General features: G+C 39.4%; 2 protein-coding genes and 1 pseudogene across 2 annotated transcripts; all 3 read right to left on the bottom strand.

Annotated features, from left to right (window-relative positions):
* Positions 1-1,113: 1,113 nt before the first annotated feature.
* LOC145492107 (BTB/POZ domain-containing protein 6-like) lies at positions 1,114-5,013 on the bottom strand. The gene has a single exon (XM_081471435.1). The coding sequence runs from the start codon at positions 4,542-4,544 to the stop codon at positions 3,222-3,224; it is 1,323 nt and encodes a 440-aa protein (XP_081327561.1). The 5' UTR covers positions 4,545-5,013; the 3' UTR covers positions 1,114-3,221.
* Positions 5,014-11,925: 6,912 nt separating this feature from the next.
* Positions 11,926-13,352, bottom strand: LOC145493565 (BTB/POZ domain-containing protein 6-like; annotated as a pseudogene).
* Positions 13,353-20,721: 7,369 nt separating this feature from the next.
* Positions 20,722-22,403, bottom strand: LOC145492171 (BTB/POZ domain-containing protein 6-like). Its single transcript, XM_081471511.1, has one exon. It carries the CDS (start codon positions 22,101-22,103, stop codon positions 20,781-20,783), a length of 1,323 nt encoding a protein of 440 aa, XP_081327637.1. The 5' UTR covers positions 22,104-22,403; the 3' UTR covers positions 20,722-20,780.
* Between the last annotated feature and the right edge of the window lie 300 nt (positions 22,404-22,703).

Here is a 22,703-nt window from a genome sequence, read left to right as displayed (position 1 = left end):
AAATTACTTGTTTGTGAGCGAACCCACCCTCCCACCCCCGGCATGACGCGGTGTCAGTCCTTCATGCACATGAATATACCGCTCTCTACACTCGTGGACAGCACCCATTTTCAGCCCTCCATATTTCATTCTTGTATATATTCGTGTGCATTGAAGTTACTTGGAATATTCTACTGTTGACTTAAAGCCAGCTTAGTATGCATTCAAGATGTGTTGTTGTACATGGTTGTATAACAGACTGATGATGAGCCTTTTTACCTGGATGGAACAGGAATTGTAAAAGATCAATGACATTGCATTATTTCCCACCAATGCCAATTGTAAATTATAACACTCACGCAAAAGAAGTACCATACCAGAGATTTACTAGACCTTTACCAGACCCAAACTGCTGTTTGCAATGTTCTTGTTCGAAGTAACAAATAGAACTCACCAAAAGGTTTCCAAGTTGCTTTTGAAAAAGTTTTAAGAAAGTAACTTTTCTTTGATTTATATTGCAAATAAAGACCTTCATAACATTAATAATAATGAATTTTAGTGAAGCCCTACTCTCCCTAAGCCTGTTGCCCCTTTGGGGAGTAAAACTTTAGAGAAGGTATTTTCCCTGTTTAGGCTGGCCTTCACAGTCTTAACATGTTGTACACCCAGGATCCATTTCTTTCTCATAGCAAGCTGTCTCACAAGCTGTTAAGACCAAAATTGGAGTATTTCGAACGAAAGCACCCAAAAGATGAAGCTTTATTTAAGCTGGTCAAAAGGTATAAAATAAACTAAAAGAAATTATATCAACAAAAGCAGAGAGAGAATTAATCTTGTGGAGCCGGACAAGATTGTGGGAATAGCCGTCCATCTAGTTTTGTAATGTCTCCAATTACAGAAGCCTAAGTGAGCAGGCTGTTCTCAAGCATGAATGCACAAAAATCATCATAAGATGTTCCAAATAAGCTAAATTAAAATTGCTGCACCGTCATTATCGAAGCCCCTAACATACATATAGAGCCACTCTACGACAACTGGCATAGGACTTTTATTTTTGTTCTCTGCATTTACCCTAACATGGTGGTTACCACGCACATAATTTTTAAATTATTTTCATAGCCATATGCAACATATATTTCTCTTGTCATGTTTATTTTATAATACTGATGTAAATTAATTCTGTAAATAGTGCACAATAAAAGTTGATTGATTGATTTTTAAATTTGACAGGTTAATGATCTGTTGATTGTGTAAGACCCTTTATTATAAAGTTCGAAAAAGGGGGGACAGGAAAGAGCATATGAAAGCTAAATGAGCACCTTTCTTACATTCCTTGCAAGGAAAGATGAGCAAAACTCCAAACGACAAACTTTTTCTGAGTTTAACAAGTTTTTATTCTGCTGTTCCTTACAAACCTATGTAAATAACCAGGAAGTAAATAGTACTAACCAGGCTTATATTAAAATCCTCTCGGGTCAGTGATGTAATTTCCACGGCTGATTTCCATAAACGCTTCCGTGTGTCCATAAACAAATTTTACCGTGTTATCGATAGACGTTATACATGTAGTATCCTGATTACTTTGCTTGAGAGCTTTAACTACTGCACCTCGCTCTTTAAACTTCTTCATTTTATCGAATATGAAGAGAGCGAACAACAAGATCCCTGACTTTTTCTGAACGGTCCACCACCAAAATGCTCAACGAAACCCGTTGGTAAAATATTAGACAAGTTTACAATCGTATTTGAAGCAACGGGATTCGAGATGGCTTTCTGTTCTCTTTTTAACACTAAATTACCTAACTTGAGCGAAGTGAAAACCCATGCAACGCTTCTTCGAAGTCCGATCTGTGAGAAAACTCTATGCCTCTCTCCCCTCCCTCAGGATTATTTTCTGAGCATGAGCAGATATGCAGGCAAAAATTACGCATGCGTTAGCGGATGTCCGTGATTTACGGACATCCGATAATTGCTGCGACCAGAGCCCTACGTTTCGCCGACCACGTGACCAAAAGAAACGAAGGCTCTGGGAACGAGAATGCTGTCTGTCCGTAACGTCTCTTTTTTTCTGTCGTTTCAAACTTGTTTTTAGTGTGAACGCAAGCTAATGCACAACGACGGCTGAGTTTTAAAATGACTTACGCTTTTCATTTGTATGTTGGCGCCGTAACAATCCCGGAATAATTGAAAGAAAATTGATCTTCTTTAATATTTCTCTTTTTTTTTTCGACGGCCTTTGTTTATAGTTTTTAAATTGTTTTCTACTCATGCATTTAGCTTTTACTTTATTTTCACATCACCTTTTTAACATTTCGGTGGCTTATACGCCAGAATGAAAATGCTACCGTAGAGTTCATTAGACTAGCCCTATTTCCCTTTAATTTGCTGGAAAACGCGTACGCCCTAGTGAGGTTAAAGTCGGTAAAACCACGCCCAAAATAATGGAGCTCTGGTTTTAGACCGTAACTAAATTTGAATATACTACGGGGTCTGGTGTTCCTTTTGTTCTTTTTAGGTTTACTTTGTTCTGTCTGTTTAAGCAAGTAGAACTAAAAAAAATGAATCCTAAACTGAATTGATGCCTTTAGCCGCGATAGTGACTTTCATACAACTTTTAACATCCCTCCCTGCAAGAATATAGGTAATTCAACTGGAAAAGCATTTAAATTTTGCTTATTCGCTCTTTAGTGCACTTAAATTCAAAATACGATAACAAATTAGCAGCTCCTTACTACACCTAACCTCATTCAAAATTACAATTATTGATTTATTACGCTGGATAAATATAATATAAACTGCAGTTTCGAAAACACGTCGCGAATAAGTATACAAGATAATATCGAAAGCAATTGAGACTGGCCGCATTTTCCGTTGCTCGATCAAAGTTCACGGTCAGCGGAAAAGAAAGAGAAACAATGAATTTACGCTTTCTTGTACACATGCTTTCTACTTGAACGTTGGAAAGCACTGTGTGCTTTGATCGACTCACGAAAAGTAAAGCCTCCATAATAAATTGACTTTTGGCGTTGCTGCGCACCCTTTCACACTTCTGTATTCTAGTTCCAGTCCCTCTCTAGTCTTTGATAGCAGTATGCAGTAATCTTGCAGTGTTGCATGCATGTAACAACAATTCATGTACCCTTGGTAATCTAAAAAAATATTGACTCAAAATTACGCTTAACTCGTTCAAGAATCATAAACAACACACCTTGAAATCGGAAATAAATGTACTTAATTGTATCTCAACGTTTTGCTGACCAAAACAGCACAGGAAACTGGCCACGCGTTTCAGTGGTTCTACGAGTATCATCCAGTGAAGAACGGAAAGTGAATACCACTCCTTTAGACTCAACAGATGTTTGTCCTTCTATTCCATACCATGATTTTGGACCCTTGATAAGCGAAACTATCCCGTACTCCTTGTTTTGCGACAAACAAACCGGTCGATCGAACAGTACAGAAAAGCCATAATAAGGCCAAGTCTTGTCTTTTTCTGAAGCGTACGATCCTGATTGTTTTACCAGAGAAGAGCCATCTGTGGTATCTTTAACTTCTGTGGAAACCGTGTAGTTACCACCTTCAGAACCAAAATGCTGAACTCCATGTAGCATGATTGGCTTGTCAACAGTAAAATTTATAATGCAGTTAGGGAAAATAACGTATGTCCAACCATTACCAACGATTCGGAATCGTTGACATCGATGAACAGTTGAATAATCCTTCCTTGGGGCTTCTACAAACCGTAAAGAAGATGTTAAGACACCATTGTAGTGTTTCACCAAGTCACCAACCTCTTTCAAAGTAAGAATGTCAGAATCGATTACAACTGAGGCAAACTCCTGCTGTGACATCAATGGAAATCTGATCTCGTTCACAATCTCCTCTCCAATAATTCGTCTTTTCGACTCGCCGTCAGGAGTTATCCCTTGCCTTTTACTTTGTTCTGTGGCCCAGCGATCAACAGCTTTAAACAGTTCCACTTCCTTCACGACCAACCCTTCTCTCCTCACAACTGCCTCCACTAGTGATCGCTCAACTGTGACAAATTCATCTGACTTCACAGCTTCTTCTGTCTGCTCCTCAATCACTTTCCAGCATCGATCTTTCAAATCTTTATCCTCAAATTTCTGAGCGTGCAGCAGAATACAAAACACATTGGATGCTTTCAAATTGCGTCGAAGATATTCGGCACATTTCTCGGCAAGTGAAGGCAGCATATATTTGTTCGCCAAGTACAGCACTTGCATCACATTACTTCCGCCCAAATTCACCTTGTCGCTGTACAAATAGCGAAACATCTCCAACAGACTCTCGTAGTCACAGTCAGGCACTTCAATAGAGTTTTTGGTCTCTGCCATTTGACCATAGAACATGGCATAGAACACAGGACTGCTGATTGCAAGCACAAACTTGTGAGCTGGGATCACATTCTTGCTGTCACTTTCGCCAGTCGATGCTGGAACAACAAATTTCACATCACTCAGTAACTCCGTGTTGAAAATAAACGAAGTTCTCTGTGCGATAGCTGAACACTTCGTCTGCCAGTTCTCTTGAACAACTGCCATTGTAACTCTCTGGCTTGTTCGTAGTATTATTCGATACAACAATGTTTCGGGGGAGCTCAAGTTTAACAGTTGTTCCGCCTCGTAAACTCAAAAGCGAAACAAGGAAAATGTTTGTGTGTGATACTGCTGAATTAATTCCAAGTTGCTTCTGACTGCGGGCTCTTGAGATGTCACACAACTGCGTGACTTTTCAGTCAGGGTTGCGCAAACGGAGCTGGAGACAAAGGCCTTTGAAAATTTGACATACCCATTTTGGCAAGTTCGTCCTTTTGTCGGTAACGTCTTTGTTCTTTGTTTTCACACTCGTTTTAGAGTACACGCAAGCCAATGCACAACGGCAGCTGATTTTTGAAATGACTTACTTTTCAATTGTTTGTTGGCGCCAATAAAATCCGGGAACTGAATGAATGAAAATTTATCTTCTTTGAAGTTTGTCGCTTTTCGCTTTTTTACATATATATTTGACTTCTTCAGAGAATTTCGGTCTTCCTGAAAGGCGACTGAACAATACAGACCTTATTATGGTTTTGGAAGCCATCTTGACGGCTAGTCAACGGCGTTAGAAATGACAGTGCTTGTATAAGAATCTGATGGCAAATTTAAGAACAATTTATGATCGCCAAGTTAAGATACTAGACGAAGGATTTCGATATCAAATTTGAGGAATGGAGCGGTGCTAGAAAGTAAACTGTTTTTAATTTTCCATACATTCGTCTATAATTTTTTTTTTCCGGACTTTAAGAAACCGTAGGCTCTGTTTCATGCATCTTCAGTGTTACATGGTTAGCAGCGAGCGTTAAACAACCCACACACTTATCGCAAAGAGCAGGTCAGGACACTTCCATCAAGATTAAATATAGACTACAATCATGGGTATAAGCCGATGGGTCCATCGAACAGGCTGTAAATAATGATTTACCCCTCAAACTCTTTCTCGCAATACCTCCGCGCGATTTTCAACTGATTTACACCTGTAATTTTCCAGTACAGTGTGAATGTTTCAGAAGACAATCGATCTCATTTTACCACGGCCTGCACTATTGTAGACCAACGAAACGACGCCATTTTCTCTATTATTTGCCATTAAAAGTTGACATCAAAATTGGCCTACTACTGAAAATTTCGAAATCGAGCGCAAACTAGGCAAAGTTATTGCTACTTTACACATTGCGTTTCATTGCGTTTTCATTGCGTTTTCATTCATGTTGCGCTTTTAACCAAAAGGTCCAGTATCGGCATCACAGGCCAGTGTTTTTTATGTTCCTTGGTTACGAAGTTACCTAGCAACAGAATACTGCGTAGTGTAACGCCTTTACGTTTTTCTATTCCAGGGTCACAGTTTTTTTTAATAGCAGGTATTCCGTAACTTTTCATTGTGACATACATGCAGTAAAGTCGTGACTTTCATATTTTAGTGTATGTCTTTGATATTATTATGAAATTCATCGGTCTGACTTACTTAAAATTAGGATAACTTCGTTCCAGCGTCATAAAGAAAGACCTTAAAAACGTAAATAATGTAATAAATAGTTACGTTTCAGTCTTGCTAACCAAAACAACACAGAAAACTGGCCTACTTTTTTACTGGTTCTATTGTTGGCACACGGCGAAGAACGGACGGTAAATAGTACTCCATGAGACTCAACACCTCTTTGTCCTTCTAAGAGCACATTCCTTTGGGGTGATCTGGATTAGGATCAGTGATCCAAGATCTGTCTGGATTATTGTACCTCAAAAGAACCGATCAATCCACTTTGGCCATAGATTCATCAGTTCCTTTGATGCACCATGATCCAGACAGATCTTGGATCACTGATCCTGATCCAGATCACCCCAAAGATATGTACCCTAATCCTTTCCATGACGTGGGACCGTTAATAAGCGACGCTAACTTGTACTTCGTTTTTTCCACCAAACAAGCCGGTCGATCAAACCGCACAGAAAAGCAACAATAAGAAAAATCTTTGCCATTTTCTGCAGCGTACAAGCGCGATTGTTTTTACAACAGAACAACTGTCTGTGGTATCTTTAACTTCGGTAGAAACCGCGTAGCTTGCACCTTTAGAACCAAAATGCTGAACTCCATGTAGCACGATGACAGTAAAATTAATACAGTCAGGTGACCCACCGTACGACGATCCCAAACGAAATTTATCCGGAGGCTTAAAGGCTCCAAATCTTTGACATCCTTGGAATCCTTGGGGCCTGACTGAATGGTAAAGAAGATGTTGGGAGAGATCACTGAAGTGTTCCATCATGTCACCATACCTCTACCAAAGTAAGAATTTCAGACTCAATTATAACAGAGGCAAACTCTTTCTCTGGCTTCAATGGCAATCTGATCACTTTCACAATCTCCTCTCCAATTTATGCATAAGTCAATTCCAGCAGTGCCCATCTCCCCCCCCCCCCCGGGCAACTGCGGGGCATTTGCTCACGAAGTCAGTCCCGGGTGGGGCATTCGCAGTTTTATCGCGGCCCGGGGGCTGGGTATTTGCGTACCCCGGGGCGACCCTCGGGCATTTGACACACGTGTTTTCAAAAGTGCCATGGATGAGTTCATCGGGAAAGACGAGGCGTTTGTCGAACAATGGCTTGTCCGTCAGGAACTAGAGAAACTTGTAGATGTTTTTAAAGGTATATTTTCTCAATTTTAGATATCTCTTAATTACTTGTAAGCATATAAATATAAGCGGCAAGGTGAGCTATAGTTTGTTTATCATAAAACAATCACTGACGTGAACACGACTATTTTGCATTTCGCATTCAAAACTAGTCTAGCATTTTTTAAATTCATGAAAGTGGTTTGCGAATTCAAGTGATGGGATCTTCAAGACAGATCTTGATACTGTTAAAAACAAAATATAAAGAAATAAATATAATCAAAATCAACTAACACCTACTGTTGTTCTTGAAGTCTTACCGTTGCATTAAAAGACTGAACAGTTGAATGTTTTATTCATAAATGACTCAAGATAGTGAGATAAATGACTCAACAAACATTCCAACTATATTCCATAGAACCCTTACTCAGGCATCTGAAGTCCATACCTACAATACAAGGTTTGCTGCGAATTTGAATTTTCATAGGCCAAAAGTAAATAATAACTACGGGTTCTCTACTTTCTCTTTTGCTACATCAAAACTTTGGGAAATTATTCCAACAGAATTTAAAAAACTGCCTTACACTTCCTTTTATAAGCAATATAAACTATACCTTTTAAATACTCAATATTACTCTTCTGCATTATGATTTATTCATTTAACTTGTTTATTTCGAATACTTTTGTTATTCACATTTTACTTCCTTTATTGCATTGTTTCTATTAATTGATGTTCTTGTCTTTTATTTTTGAACGTGTCAGTGACCAACACGATAGCATATGCTTCTTTGGTCACTGAGCACATTTTGTTTTGGTTTTATTATTATTATATTTTCCTTATTTTTAATTAATGGATTTTTTGTAATAGTGTGCGATAGTCAAAAATGTCTGTAAATAGTGTCAATTAATAAAAAATCTGAAAATCTGAAATCTAATAAAAAAAACTGAAGAGTTGTTGGAAGGCGACGATCCCGGGGGCTGGGCATTTGCCCTCTTTTTTCGTCCCCACCCAGGGGCATTTAGACAGCTCATGTGTCCCCACCCCGGGGAATTTGCCCATTTTCTAAAAAAAAAATGCTAATGCCCGGGGGTTAGCCCGGGGGAGGGGGGATGGGATCTGCTGGAATTGACTGACGCATTACCTCTCTCTTCACAACTGTCTCGACTTGGTGATCACTCAACTGTAACAAATTCATCTGACGTTACACCTTCTTCTGTCTGCCTCTCGATTACTTCCCAGCATCGATCTTCTCAATCTTTATTCTCAAATTTCTGAGCGTGCGGCAGAATGCGAAACACATTTGATGCTTTCAAATTACGTCGACGATATTCGGCACATTTCTCAGCGAGTGTAGGGACCAAGTACAGCACTTGTATCACATTGTTTCCGCTCAAATTTACTTGGTCGCTGTACAAATAGTCAAACATCTCCAACAGACTCTGGTAGTTACAGTCAGACAGTTCAATAGAGGTTTTGTGGTCTCTGCCACTTAACCATAAACCATGGCATAGAACACAGGACTACTGATTGCACGCACAAATTTGTGAGCTGGGATCACCTTCTTCAGTTTCACTTTCGCTAGTCGATGGTGGAACAACAAATTCCACACTGCTCACTAGCACCGTGTTGAGAATATTCGTAGACCTCTCTGCGATAGCTGAACACTTCGTCTGCCAGTTCTCTTCAACAACTGCCATTGTTTGTTTTTGGTTTGTTTGCACTATTATTCGCATCAACAATGTTTCGATGCAGCTCAGTTTTGTTTCCGGCTGGAAACTCGAAAATGAAACAAGAAAAAATGCAGTAGTAGGCTTCGAACTGTCTGAGTGTTGGTTTGGGTGACTGACACAATTCACTTTAATTTTTCTGTAGAAAAAACTAACGGACCTTAGCACAAACTTTAAACCAACTTAATGTAACTGACAGTAGCCCATTTCCGAGTTGCCTTAAGCCTCTCTATCAAAGCGAGGCCTGGTGCACAACCATTCATATGAAAATTAGTTTGATTTGCATGTGAATGAAATTACATTTTCATATGAAGGGTGGGCACCGACTTGCTTTGAGAAGCGGCTAGTAGTAATTCAGAAATGGTCTATTTCAATATATAGAGGGTTCAAACTGACCAATCAGTCTTCAGCTTACCGGCTGACAAACTCTACAAGAGTCTTACAGCTTGTGCATCACTTTGCGCAAATTGGTCAATGTATACCACTGTAAAGTAACATTTCCCACACGACCCTGAAGATTACATTGGTACTACTGTCACGCGTTTTTTCGTCAGCGCGCGCCTCCACTTTCAAGCCACTTTATTTATGACCTCTGAAAATGCCCGGTGAAAGTCTTGCGCTCGTAAACTGTCCTGCAAGAGCGAAAGACGCCTTTGAGCGTTGTTTGTAGCACGTATTAATGAGCAAATCTCACTCAAATTTACCCAGGTGGACTAAATGGACAAACCGACTATCAAAAAAGGCAGGTTTCTAAAAAAGGCATGGGTGCTTGTTTGCTCATCCTTTGTCCCGCCACTCTACTTGATTCATTCTGTGACGTCAACGTAAAATGATTTATAAGGATTGAAGGCAACAAAATAAGTTCTGATTTGACTAGAGCTACAAATATTTTCCTCGTTTTTCACAGGTAAAACTAAGGAGAGATTCCTGATTAATTTTGAACACTATCTAGGCTCAATACAAAACTTTGCCTACGATATATATGTCGGATATCAGTATAAAAAACGAGGGGGAAGCGAGGGTGAAGAGGCTCAAGGAATGATAAACAGATTTCATGCTCATTACATCGTCAGAGTAGTTTTAAATAAGGTATGAAAAGGATATGGATTCCATTCCTGTTTACTGAACTTTCAAAGTTCTACGTTACCCCACAACTGGCAAGACACATTCTTGCCTTACATTCAAGTCCACAGTTACATTTGTGACTTATCATTTTTCATACAGAATTATTACAACGCAAGCTAGAGCTTGGGGTTTTCCTCCTCTGTGCCGACTTATAGCTTAACTGGTGGAGTATTTACTACGCAACACGAGTTTTCATTATGCCTCGACTTCTTTTTAATATTTTAATTGCATCTCTATAGCGCAAACCATTACTCTTCACAGTTAAAATGAGAAAAATTGTTGTTAAACTTTTACAGATTAAAACCCCCTAGATTTAAAACGTCTCGTACATAGACCACACAGAACCTCTCTTAAAATACAACTACGATTATGAATTTTTTTATGTGATATTTACTGGATGCTGTCCTACACATCTTTAATGGTAGTATTCAGTGCACTTTCGGTGAAACAATGCTTATATGCAATAATAATTAGCTTGACCAGGGTCATGAACGAAAAGGCACTGAACGGGAAAATAAAATTCTAAAGAGTAAGTCAACTTGTTAATGACCAAAATAACAAAGAGAAACATGTAATGATAATTAATGGAAGCCCAAAAGTAATCATGATCAACTTGACCAGGGTCAAGCAAAAAGACACAACACAGGGAAAACATTCGGAATAGTAATTGACCAAAATAGCGCAGATAAACTGGCCTGCTATCACAGAGATCAAAGTTCATGGCGTTTCAACGCCAAGCAAGAAACCATAAATGCACTGACTTTATATAAACGAAAAAGATAGTTTTCTTCTTCTATCCTGGTGAGAGTAACGGAAAACTGTGACTTCCCACAATACCCGTCACATACACTTTCGCACATTTGTATTCTAGTTCTAATAATATTCATGAAAAAATTACTCCATTTTGATTGGCTGAGAGCAGTTCAAGTGTAACACCAGTGTAAATTACACAGCGTAATACTGGATTATGATTGGCTGAAAGAAAATGGGAAGTCTTCTAAGTTAATGATATCACGTAAAATGATGACGAAAACTTTGTGCGGAAACTTTAAAAAAAGTTTTCTCGAATGAGAAAAAATGGCTTCAAGAAAGATCTTCGAGCTCTTCCTCCACGCGAATTTTTTCGTGTTTATATTATCAATAAATAATCATACGGTTTTTCTCGTTCAATTTGGAATTAGTTTGCACTTGTGAGTTTTTTCACTCTTGTTAATTACTACCGAAACAGGTAGACTGTTTATTCAGAGACGCGCGAAACAGTTGCCGTTATCGAGAAACGTAATGTGAATTAAGCCCACGTGGTCCAAAACTGACGCCAAATAGGTAAGCGCACGTGATCACATTCCTTCACGTTCCTACACGCTCTAATTTATCCCGTACGATTTGCTTAAGATCATCGCAAGTCGCCACCTCATTCTCGTCCTTCGTTATTACTTCACATCGATCTTCGGGAAAAGAAATGTTATAAAAAACTTTTAACTGTATCATGTTGCACTATCAGAGCGAAAGATCGACGACTGATCATGAGAAGAAGCTTGTGGGAAAAACTCAGGCTGGAGGAACTGAGCCACAGACCGCGCGAAGGAATGTGCTCACGTACGTTGGACTTTTCATTTGACGGCTTCAAGCCAAGTGACCCAAAACGTTATCGTTTGTCGCTAACGGCAACTGTTTCGCGCGTCTCCGAAAAAACACTCTACCTGTTTCGGTAGTAATTCCAAATTGAACACGAAACAGTACGATTACCTGTACAAATCCCAGTCGTCTTTGATAGCATTATTCATTAACTTTTCAACGTAGAATGTAGTTATGATTAGAAAATTGTGAAGTAGTTAATGAATGATTAATGTACCCTTAACATGTCATGGAAGTCCAACTTAAAAAAAGGCTCGTTCCAAAGTCATAAAATAAGACCTTGAAAAAATTCAAGTACTAAATAGTATATTTGAACGTCTAGCAGACCAAAACAGCGCAGGAAACTGCTCACATATGTCACAGGTTGAAGTACGGCTATTTGTTGATGAACGGAAAGTGAATACCACTCCTTCAGACTCAACAGATGTTTGTCCTGCTGTTCCATACCATGATGCGGGACCCTTGATAAATGACTCTAACTTGTACTTCTTAGTTTCCACCAAGCAAACTGGTTGATCGAACAGTACAGAAAAACCACAATAAGAACAAGTCTTGTCTTTTTCTGAAGCGTATGATTCGATCCTGATTGTTTTACCCGAGAAGAGCCATCTGTGGTATCTTTAACTTCTGTGGAAACCGTGTAGTTACCACCTGGACGACCAAAATGCTGAACTCCATGTAGCATGATTGGCTTGTTAACGGAAAAATTAATACAGTCAGGCCGGACCGGATCGTATGTCCAACCATTACGAAAGGCCCAGAATCGTTGACATCGATGTACAGTTGAAGAGTCCTTCCTTGGGGCTTGTATAAATGATGAAGAAGAAGTTGGGAGATCATTGAAGTGTTTCACCAAGTCACCCACCTCATCCAAAGTAAGAATACGAGAATCGATTACAACCGAGGCAAACTCCTTCTCTAACATCAATGGAAATCTGATATCTTTCACAATCTCCTCTCCAATAATTCGTCTTTTCGACTCGCCGTCAGGAGTTATCCCTTGCCTTTCGCTTTCTTCTGTGGCCCAGCGATCGACAGCTTTAAACAGTTCCACTTCCTTTACGCTTAATCCTTCTTTCTTCACAACGGTCTCCACTAGTGATCGCTCAACTGTTACAAATTCATCTGACTTTAACGCTTCTTCTGTCTGCTCCTCAATCACTTTCCAGCATCGATCTTCCAAATCTTTATCCTCAAATTTCTGAGCCTGCGGCAGAATACAAAACACATTTGATGCTTTCAAATTACGTCGAAGATATTCGGCACATTTCGCGGCAAGTGAAGGCACCATGTATTTGTTCGCTAAGTACAACACTTGCATCACATTACTTCCGCTCAAATTCACTTTGTCGCTGTACAAATAGCGAAACATCTCCAACAGACTCTCGTAGTCACAGTCAGGCACTTTAATAGAGGTTTTGGTTTCTGCCATTTGACCATAGAACATGGCATAGAACACAGGACTGCTGATTGCAAGCACAAACTTGTGAGCTGGGATCACCTTCTTGCTTTCACTTTCGCCAGTCGATGCTGGAACAACAAATTTCACATCGCTCAGTAACTCCGTGTTGAAAATAAACGTAGTTCCCTCTGCGATAGCTGAACACTTCGTCTGCCAGTTCTCTTGAACAACTACCATTGTTATTCTCTGGTTTGTTCGCAGTATTATTCGATACAACAATGTTTCGAGAGAGCTGAATGTTAACAGTTGTTATCACCTCGTCAATGGAAAGTGAAACAAGGGAAGTTTACATGTGATAGTGCTGAATTAATTCCAAGTTACTTCTGACTGCAGGCTCTCGAGATGTCACACAACTGCGTGACGATACATTATGTGCATTATGCTTTTGAGCGTCACCCTGAAAACAACAGCATTATAAGCTTAAAGTTATTCTCGGGAAGTAACATTACGCTCGACCGGGTTTGGTTACATTACATGCCCTTTTCCATCCCTGCAGAAAAAAACCTCCATAAATGAGAACCACAACATTTTATTGCATCAATTACAAATTTACAAGCAATGAACAACAAATAATGCTCAAAAGCACTCAAAATGGCTTATTTACATACCGTCAGGGGTTACACCTTGCTTTTTACTTTGTTTTGTTTCCCAGCGATCGACAGCTTTAAACGAGTTCCCCTTCCTCTACGTTCAACCCTTCTTTCTTCACAACTGCCTCTACTGGTGATTACTCAACTTTAACAAATTCATCTGACTTCAAAGCGTCTTCTGTCTACCTCTCAATCACTTTCTAGCATCGATCTCCCAAATCTTTATCCTCAAATTTCTCAGCGTATGCTTTGGTAGAATGCAAATTTCATTTGATGGTTTCAAATTGCGTCGAAGATATTGCGCATACTTCTCAGCGAGTGAAAGCACCATATATTTGGTTGCTAAGTGAACGTTACTTCCACTCAAATTCACTTTGTCCCTGTACAAATGGCGACAAATCTCCGACAGATCAGAATCTCGTACTTGCAGTCAAGGATCTCAAAAAGAGCTAATAAATTTGAAGGACAACAGGTGTATCGAACCGATTAACCATTGTAAAGATAACTGAGTGTTGACGAACTCTACAAAAGTGCAACCTCATTCGCAGGGCTGTTTTCTTAGATATTGGGTGGGGCGGGAAAAGGCCCTGACATACACTGGTCATGTGATCATCAAACACGCGAAAATTTTGGGTGTAATAAACTACGAAATGAGAAATAAGTGAAATAGTTTTTGGTAATCACTTCAGTCACCTTGGATTAGCTCTAAACCGATGCAACTTTTCTTCCTTTTGCCTCAAGCCGCTACAGGTAAATTGCTTCAAGTATTTACTGAAAAGAAAAAAATGCCTGTGGGGGGGGGGGGGGGGACTCCCATATGGAGTGGACGGGGATGCTCGTCGGAAATTTTGAATTTAACCCCTAAAAGAGACCAATCTGGGCGTGGCCGAAGCTTATGCAGACTCCTAAAAGGGACCAGTTTATAAAACAGACAAATAAAAAGTACAGTGACTTTTAATGATGGCGAATTTGTTTATATGAATTGAGTAAATATAAAGAATCAAAATTATTTCTGTTTTGTCATTTTTTCGCGTGCAACCCTTAACGAGACCTTGACGGCTAAAAATAATGACATTTTGCCCAGAACACCCTAAGCGAGACCAAAATCCGAAATTTACACCCCTAAGCGAAACGACGAGCATCCCCGTCCATTCCATATGGGATCCCCCCCCCCCCCGGGTGCGAAGTGCGATTCCATCGCTTCAATTTGCTCTGGTACCACTTCCTGCAAGACGTCACACATATCTCGAATGTTGACAACACGTTGTCAACGCTCCTAACATAAGCCAATCATATTTTTGCGTTGTGAGAGCAGCGCATAATTCAAACTCTTGGGCTTAGGCGGTAGTCCCTCCTTTCGCGCGCTCCTCGCCTCAAGGATTTCGCGCGGACATTTTTGTCTAGCGGTTTTCTTACGCGTCACGTACGACGGACTAAGCGAAAGAGGGTTTGCTTTACATATATTAACAAGAGTAAGTTCCGTGTCGTCTGTTCACCATCGTTTAAGCTTAACTGGATAATATTTCTATACGAAACCCAAAGGGATGTCATTGGTTTTATGAAAAGCTTTTATGAAGCTAGAGTTATTGACGTCGCCGTCCTATACGAAAATTAGGCTGATTTAGCAAGAGAACGGGAACGTCACTTGACGACGGCGCACGCAGTACAAATACCCAAATATGGTCAAATTAGAACGGAATCCAGGTTATTCCGCGCGCCCTGCAGTCGTCATCCGACCATATTTGGGTATTTGTACTGCGCGCGCCGTCGTCAAGTGACGTTCCCGTTCTCTTGCTAAATCAGCCTATTATACAACTTAAAGCATTTTGTCTTTGGCGACACGGCACGCGAAAGTTTCCCGCGTCCACTGTCGTTTCCGTCTTGGCCTTCCCGTCCTTGCATCGTATAAAGGTCCCTAATGTTGCTTGTGATCCAGAGGACATTAATGCCATGCACTCAAATTTTAAAACAATATTTCGCCGGTTACATCACTGGGCGACTCAAATGGCACAGAAATCACGAATTCACTGTTCGCGGTAATTCATTCCTCTCAAAAAAACTCGAATCCCTTTCGAGGGATTATTCAACCCTTTCGAGAGATTATTCAGCCCTTTCGAGAGATTATTAGCATTTTTAGTGCAGAGTGCACTATTGGGATGGTTATGGGGGTTGCCTGCCGCTAAGGAACTAAGGCGCTATGGCTATGGCTTCTATGGCGCTATGGCACTATGGCCCTATGGCCCTATGGCGCTAAGGTGTAAACTTTAATGTTTGTTTAATTAATTAATTTCAATTAATTAATTAGTCTAGAGGCAAGGAAGTAATGGGAGTAGGGTGGGAAAGGTACATGTGTACTCTACGTAAAACACATTCCATCGTCGTCGCTTAACTTTGAACATCGCAAAGCTATATATTTGTTTCAGGTAACCCCTTGCTCTCCTTGTGGTACCATTCTCCTTAGAACAAAACTAATTTGCCCTAAACGCATGCGTAGATTAGTTAGGGTTCGTGGCTTCTATATTAGGTGAAGGATACATTGCATACGGAATCACGCACAAATGTTGAGTGGTTTTCCTTATGGTAGAGCTCAACATGTAAGACGCATGCGTTCTAGCATTGTTAGTGTTATACACTATCTTTACGCGCAGTATTTTATATATCGTGTCATGCGACCAAGGACGGCAGTTATTTTTCAGGTAGCGCCAGTTGTCCCTTTTTATTGCAAAAGTGAAACGTTACTGTGGCTGCGTAGCTTTTAGAATTACAAACAGGTCGGTTCAACAAATATCATCTGCTGTTTTCAATCTACAATAGTGTGCTTGTCAGAGTTCAAATATATTGCTTCTCCTTAGCGACTTGTTTATTTCTTGCCTTAATTGTGTCTGTAAGAGAGACCAAAAAGTTCTCAAGTTATTGGCGTTAATACTCTGCAAATTGTGAATTTGTAACAAAAGAAACCAGGAAAATGCTCAAATATTGCTGCAGACGCCGTGGCACCTAATGAAAGCGCAAATTAATTTAATCAGTCTTTGAGGAGACTCATTCATATCGGCCAAGTAGCGCTGTTTATCTTCAATACTTTTCGTTGAAAAGCTTCTCAGCCATCAATATCGTTGTGTGTTAATTTTGAATTGTTTTATTGTTAACAACAAAGGTGGTAACAGAAAAAGAAAGTGGTATTTCGTGACTATCTGATAATTAAATTAGTTCTTGTTCATCGGTAAAAATTTGCATTTTTAGTAAAACATCGTCTCTGTTCCGTTTCTTCATCACGACATCAGATATTTAACTTTCTTTCATTTATCTCCAAAAAACAAGGACATCTTCCGTATGTTTTGGAGAAAACAAGGGTTTCATATTACATGGCTTTGCGAGGAAAACAAAAGTATCAAGTTACAAAGTTGGCGTGAAGAGCTAAATTGTCACGTTTGCTGCTTCAGCGTATTGTTGAATTTAAAATGAACGAAAATCAACTTAAAGCACCAGTAGTAATTAATTTGTGCGTAATGTTTGGACCTTGAATGAAAATACAACCTTGAAACATACACACTGCAAAGGGGAAAAGCCGTAGCAGACTACCAAGGTAAACACAAACCGGAAGTGAACCGAGTAGGGGTGAGTACTTATGGGACTACTGTACCAGAGCTATCAATTGCGCTCTGCACTATCTGAGATTGTCTCACTAGTTAGTGCAGAGTGCACTATTGGGATGGTTATGGGAGCTGCCTGCCGCTAAGGAACTAAAGCCTTATGTCGCTATGGCCCTATGGCGCTAAGGTGTAAACTTTAATGTTTGTTTAATTAATTAATTTCAATTAATTAATTAGCCTAGAGGCAAGGAAGTACTGGGGGTAGGGTAGGAAAGGTACATGTGTACACTACGTAAAACACATTCCATCGCCGTCACTTAGTTCTGAACGTCACAGAACTATATATTTGTTTCAGGTAACCCCTTGCTCTCCTTGTGGTACCATTCTCCTCAGAACAAAACCAATTTGCCCTAAACGCATGCGTAGATTAGTTAGCGTTCGTGGCTTCTATATTAGGTGAAGGATACATTGCATACGGAATCACGCACAAATGTTGAGTGGTTTTCCTTATGGTAGAGCTGAACATGTAAGACGCATGCGTTCTAGCATCGTTAGTGTTATACAATATCTTTCCACGCGGTATTTTATATATCATGTCATGTGACTAAGGATGCAGTTATTTTTCAGGTAACGCCAATTGTCCCTTTTTATTGCAACAGTGAAACGTTACTGTGGCTGTGTAGCTTTTAGAATTACACACAGGTCGGTGCAACAAATATCATCTGCTGTTTTCAATCTACAATAGTGTGCTTGTCAGGGTTCAAATGTATTGCTTCTCCTTAGCGGCTTGTTTATTTCTTGCCTTAATTGTGTCTGTAAGAGAGACCAAAAAGTTCCCAATTTAGTGGCTTTAATACTCCGCAATTGTAAATTTGTAACAAAAGAAACCAGGAAAATGCTCAAATATTGCTGCAGACGCCTTTGAGGAGACTCATTCATATCTGCCAAGTAGCGCTGTTTGTCTTCAATACTTTTCGTTGAAAAGCTTCTCAGCCATCAGTACCGTTGTGTGTTAATTTTGAACTGTTTTATTGTTAACAACAAAGGTGGCAACAGAAAAAGAAAGTGGTATTTCGTGACTATCTGATAATTAAATTAGTTCTTGTTCATCGGTAAAAATTTGCATTTTTAGTAAAACATCGTTTCTGTTCCGTTTCTTCATCACTACATCAGATATTTAACATTCTTTCATTTATCTCCAAAAACAAGGACATCTTCCGTATGTTTTGGAGAAAACAAGGGTTTCATATTACATGGCTTTGCGAGGAAAACAAAAGTATCAAGTTACAAAGTTGGCGTGGGAGCTAAATTGTCACGTTTGCTGCTTCAACGTATTATTGAATTTAAAATGAACGAAAATCAACGTAAAACACCAGTACTAATTAATTTGTGCGTAATGTTTGGACCTTGAATGAAAATACAACCTTGAAACATACACACTGCAAAGGGGAAAAGCCGTAGCAGACTACCAAGGTAGACACAAACCGGAAGTGAACCGAGCAGGGGTGAGTACTTATGGGACTACTGTACCAGAGCTATTAATTGCGCTCTGCACTATCTGAGATTGTCTCACTAGTTTCTGCAAATACTCGGAGTGAAAGATAATCTTTCCAGTGTTAACACTTAAGGCAAGGTATATGTAAGGGTAAATCTTTAATCTTTAATCAGAATACTTATCAGTTGCTGCAAGTAGGAAAAGAGACAGAGAACCATCTAGATTACCCCGTGAAGTTTTAAAATCAGTTAAACGCAGAAAAGTAAGAGGCAGAGTTGAACATTTCTTGAAGAAAAGTGTTCCCGTTTCATCTGTCGTATTCACTGTGGCTACCAGTTGTGAACTATACTGTCAAGCATGCTCATGAAGAAGAGTCTTTTTTTACACGATGCTTTTAAACAAAATTTTTGAACAGGGAAAGTGTTGTTCTTCTCGTAGGAATTATAAATGTTATCCAGAATTTTTTTCGAGTTCAGTTTGATAATAAGAACTACCTCTTGTCAGAAAAGAAGCTTTTGTTATCTGGAGACATTGAATTAAACTCAGGTCCTGCAGAGATTCCTAATCCACTTACCTACGGCCGTGGATTCATGTGCTTATCAAGCACCTATTTTCTTATAAGTAAAGGGTAGAGTATAGTACTGTTAGTAACGTCAATATCTCACATTGTAAGTAAGTACTGTAAGTATTGTATTGTAAGTGGAGTATAGCATTGTTAGTGGCGTAAGTATCTCACATTGTAAGTAAGTACTGTAAGTGTTTGTATTGTAAGTAGCGTACTGTTGTAGTGGCGTAAGTAGCTTGTAAATAAAAGTGATGTAAATAAAAAAGTTAAAAAAAGGTTCTGATTTGACAAGTCCTACAAATGGTTTCCTCGTTTTTCACATGTAAAACTAGGGAGAGATTCCTGATTAATTTTGAACACTATCTAGGCTCAATACAAAACTTCGCCTACGATATATATGTCGGATATCAGCATGAAAAACGAGGGGGAGGCGAGGGTGAAGTTGTAAGGTCAGCCTAAGACTAAAGAGTTCAAAGAAGAGGCTCAAGGATTCATGCTCATTACATCCTTAGAGTAGTTTTAAGTAAGGCATGACAAAGGATATGGATTCCATTCCTGTTTACTGAACTTTCAAAATTCTACGTTACTACACAACCAGCAAGATACATTCTTGTCTTACATTCAAGTCCATAGTTACATTTGTAACTTATCATTTTTCATACATAATTATTACAACGCAAGCTAGAGCTTGGGGTTTTCCTCCTCCGTGCCGTCTTGTAGCTCAACTAGTAGAGTATTCATTATGCCCCGACTTCTTTATGATATTTTAATTTCATCTCTATAGCGCAAATCCACTACTCTTCACAATTAAAATGAGAAAAATTGTTGTTAAACTTTTACAGATTAAAACCCCCTAGATTTGAAATGTCTCGTAGACAGACCACACAGAACCCCTATTAAAATACAACTACGCTTATGGATTTTTTTTTTCTTTTTTATGTGAGCTTACTGGATGCTGTCCTACACACCTTTAATGGTAGTATTCAGCGCACTTTCAATGAAACAATGTTTACATGCAGTAGTAATTAATGGAAGCGGAAAAGTAATCAACTTGACCAGGGTCATGCAAAAAGACACTACAAAGGGAAAAAACACTCCAAGTAGTAATTCACCATGTAATTAACCAAAATAGCACACATAAATTGGCCTCAGTCTATCACATCCTAGTACGAGTAACGGAAAACTACGACTTCCCATAATACCTTTCGGCACGGTCACATAAACTTTCGCACATTTGTATTCTAGTTCAAATCCCAGTCGTCTTTGATAGCATTATTCACTAACTTTTCAACGTAGAATGTAGTAATGATTAGAAAATTGTCAAGTAATTAATGAATAACTAATGACCCTTAACAAGTCATGGAAGTCTACGTGACCTTAAAAGAAGCCTCGTTCCAAGGTCATAAAATAAGACCTTTAAAAAATAAAGTACTGAATAGTATTTCAACGTCTAGCAGACCAAAACAGCACAGGAAACTGACCACGTGTTTCACAGGTTGAAGAAATGCTATTTGGTGAAGCACAGAAAGTGAATATCACTCCTTCAGACTCAACATTTGTTTGCCCATTTTTTCCATACAATGACATGGGACCCTTGATAAGCGACTCTAACTTGTACTTCTTGTTTTCCACCAAACAAACTGGTCGATCGAACAGTACAGAAAAACCATAATAAGAACAAGTTTTGTCTTTTTCTGAAGCGTATGATCCTGATTGTTTTACCAGAGAGGAGCCATCTGTGGTATCTTTAACTTCTGTGGAAACCGTGTAGTTATCACCTTCAAAACCAAAATGCTGAACTCCATGTAGCATGATTGGCTTGTTAACGGAAAAATTAATATAGTCAGGATGGACCGAATCGTATGTCCAACCATTACGAAAGGCCCAGAATCGTTGACATCGATGTACAGTTGAAGAGTCCTTCCTTGGGGCTTGTATAAATGATGAGGAAGAAGTTGGGAGATCATTGAAGTGTTTCACCAAGTCACCAACCTCATCCAAAGTAAGAATACGAGAATCGATTACAACTGAGGCAAACTCCTTCTCTAACATCAATGGGAATCTGATCTCTTTCACAATCTCCTCTCCAATAATTCGTCTTTTCGACTCGCCGTCAGGAGTTATCCCTTGCCTTTCGCTTTCTTCTGTGGCCCAGCGATTAACAGCTTTAAACAGTTCCACTTCCTTCACGTTTAATCTTTCTTTCTTCACAACTCTCTCCACTAGTGATCGCTCAACTGTAACAAATTCATCTGACTTTAACGCTTCTTCTGTCTGCTCCTCAATCACTTTCCAGCATCGATCTTCCAAATCTTTATCCTCAAATTTCTGAGCCTGCGGCAGAATACAAAACACATTTGATGCTTTCAAATTACGTCGAAGATATTCGGCACATTTCTCGGCAAGTGAAGGTACCATGTATTTGTTCGCTAAGTACAACACTTGCATCACATTACCTCCGCTCAAGTTCACTTTGTCGCTGTACAAATAGCGAAACATCTCCAGCAGACTCTCGTACTCACAGTCAGGCACTTCAATAGAGTTTTTGGTTTCTGCCATTTGACCATAGAACATGGCATAGAACACAGGACTGCTGATTGTAAGCACAAACTTGTGAGCTGGGATCACCTTCTTGCTTTCACTTTCGCCAGTCGCTGCTGGAACAACAAATTTCACATCGCTCAGTAACTCCGTGTTGAAAATAAACGCAGTTCTCTCTGCGATAGCTGAACACTTCGTCTGCCAGTTCTCTTGAACAACTGCCATTGTTATTCTCCGGTTTGTTCGCAGTATTATTCGATTCAACAATGTTTCGAGAGGGCTAAGTTTTAATCGCCACGTAAGCTCGAAAGTGAAACAAGGGAAGGCTACATGTGATACTGCTGAATTAATTCCAAGTTACTTCTGACTGCGGGCTCTTGAGATGTCACACAACTGCGTGACGATTCATTATATGCATTATGCTCTTGAGAGTCGCCCTCAAAACAACAGCTTTATATGTCTAAAATTATTCTCGGGGAGTAACATTACGCTCGACAGGTTTTGGTTAAATTACATGCCCTTTTCCATTCCTGCAGAAAAAAAACCTCCATAAATGAGAACCACAACATTTTATTGCATCAATTAGAAATTTACAAGCAATGAACAGCAATAATGCTCAAAAGCACTCAAAATGGCACTGGCTCCACTAGTGATAACCCAAGTGTAACAAATTCATCTGACTTCAAAGCTTCTTCTGTCTGCTTCTCAATCACTCTCCAACATCGATCTTCCAAATCTTTATCACTTTTATCGTCAAATTTCTCAGCGTTTGGTAGAATGCAAATTACATTTGATGGTTTCAAATTGCGTCGAAGATATTGCGCA

Source organism: Orbicella franksi, chromosome 7, assembly GCF_964199315.1.
Source record: "Orbicella franksi chromosome 7, jaOrbFran1.1, whole genome shotgun sequence".
NCBI lineage: Eukaryota > Metazoa > Cnidaria > Anthozoa > Scleractinia > Merulinidae > Orbicella > Orbicella franksi.
The sequence above is the reverse complement of the archived record's forward strand: the minus strand, read 5'-3'. Positions and strand labels throughout refer to the sequence as shown.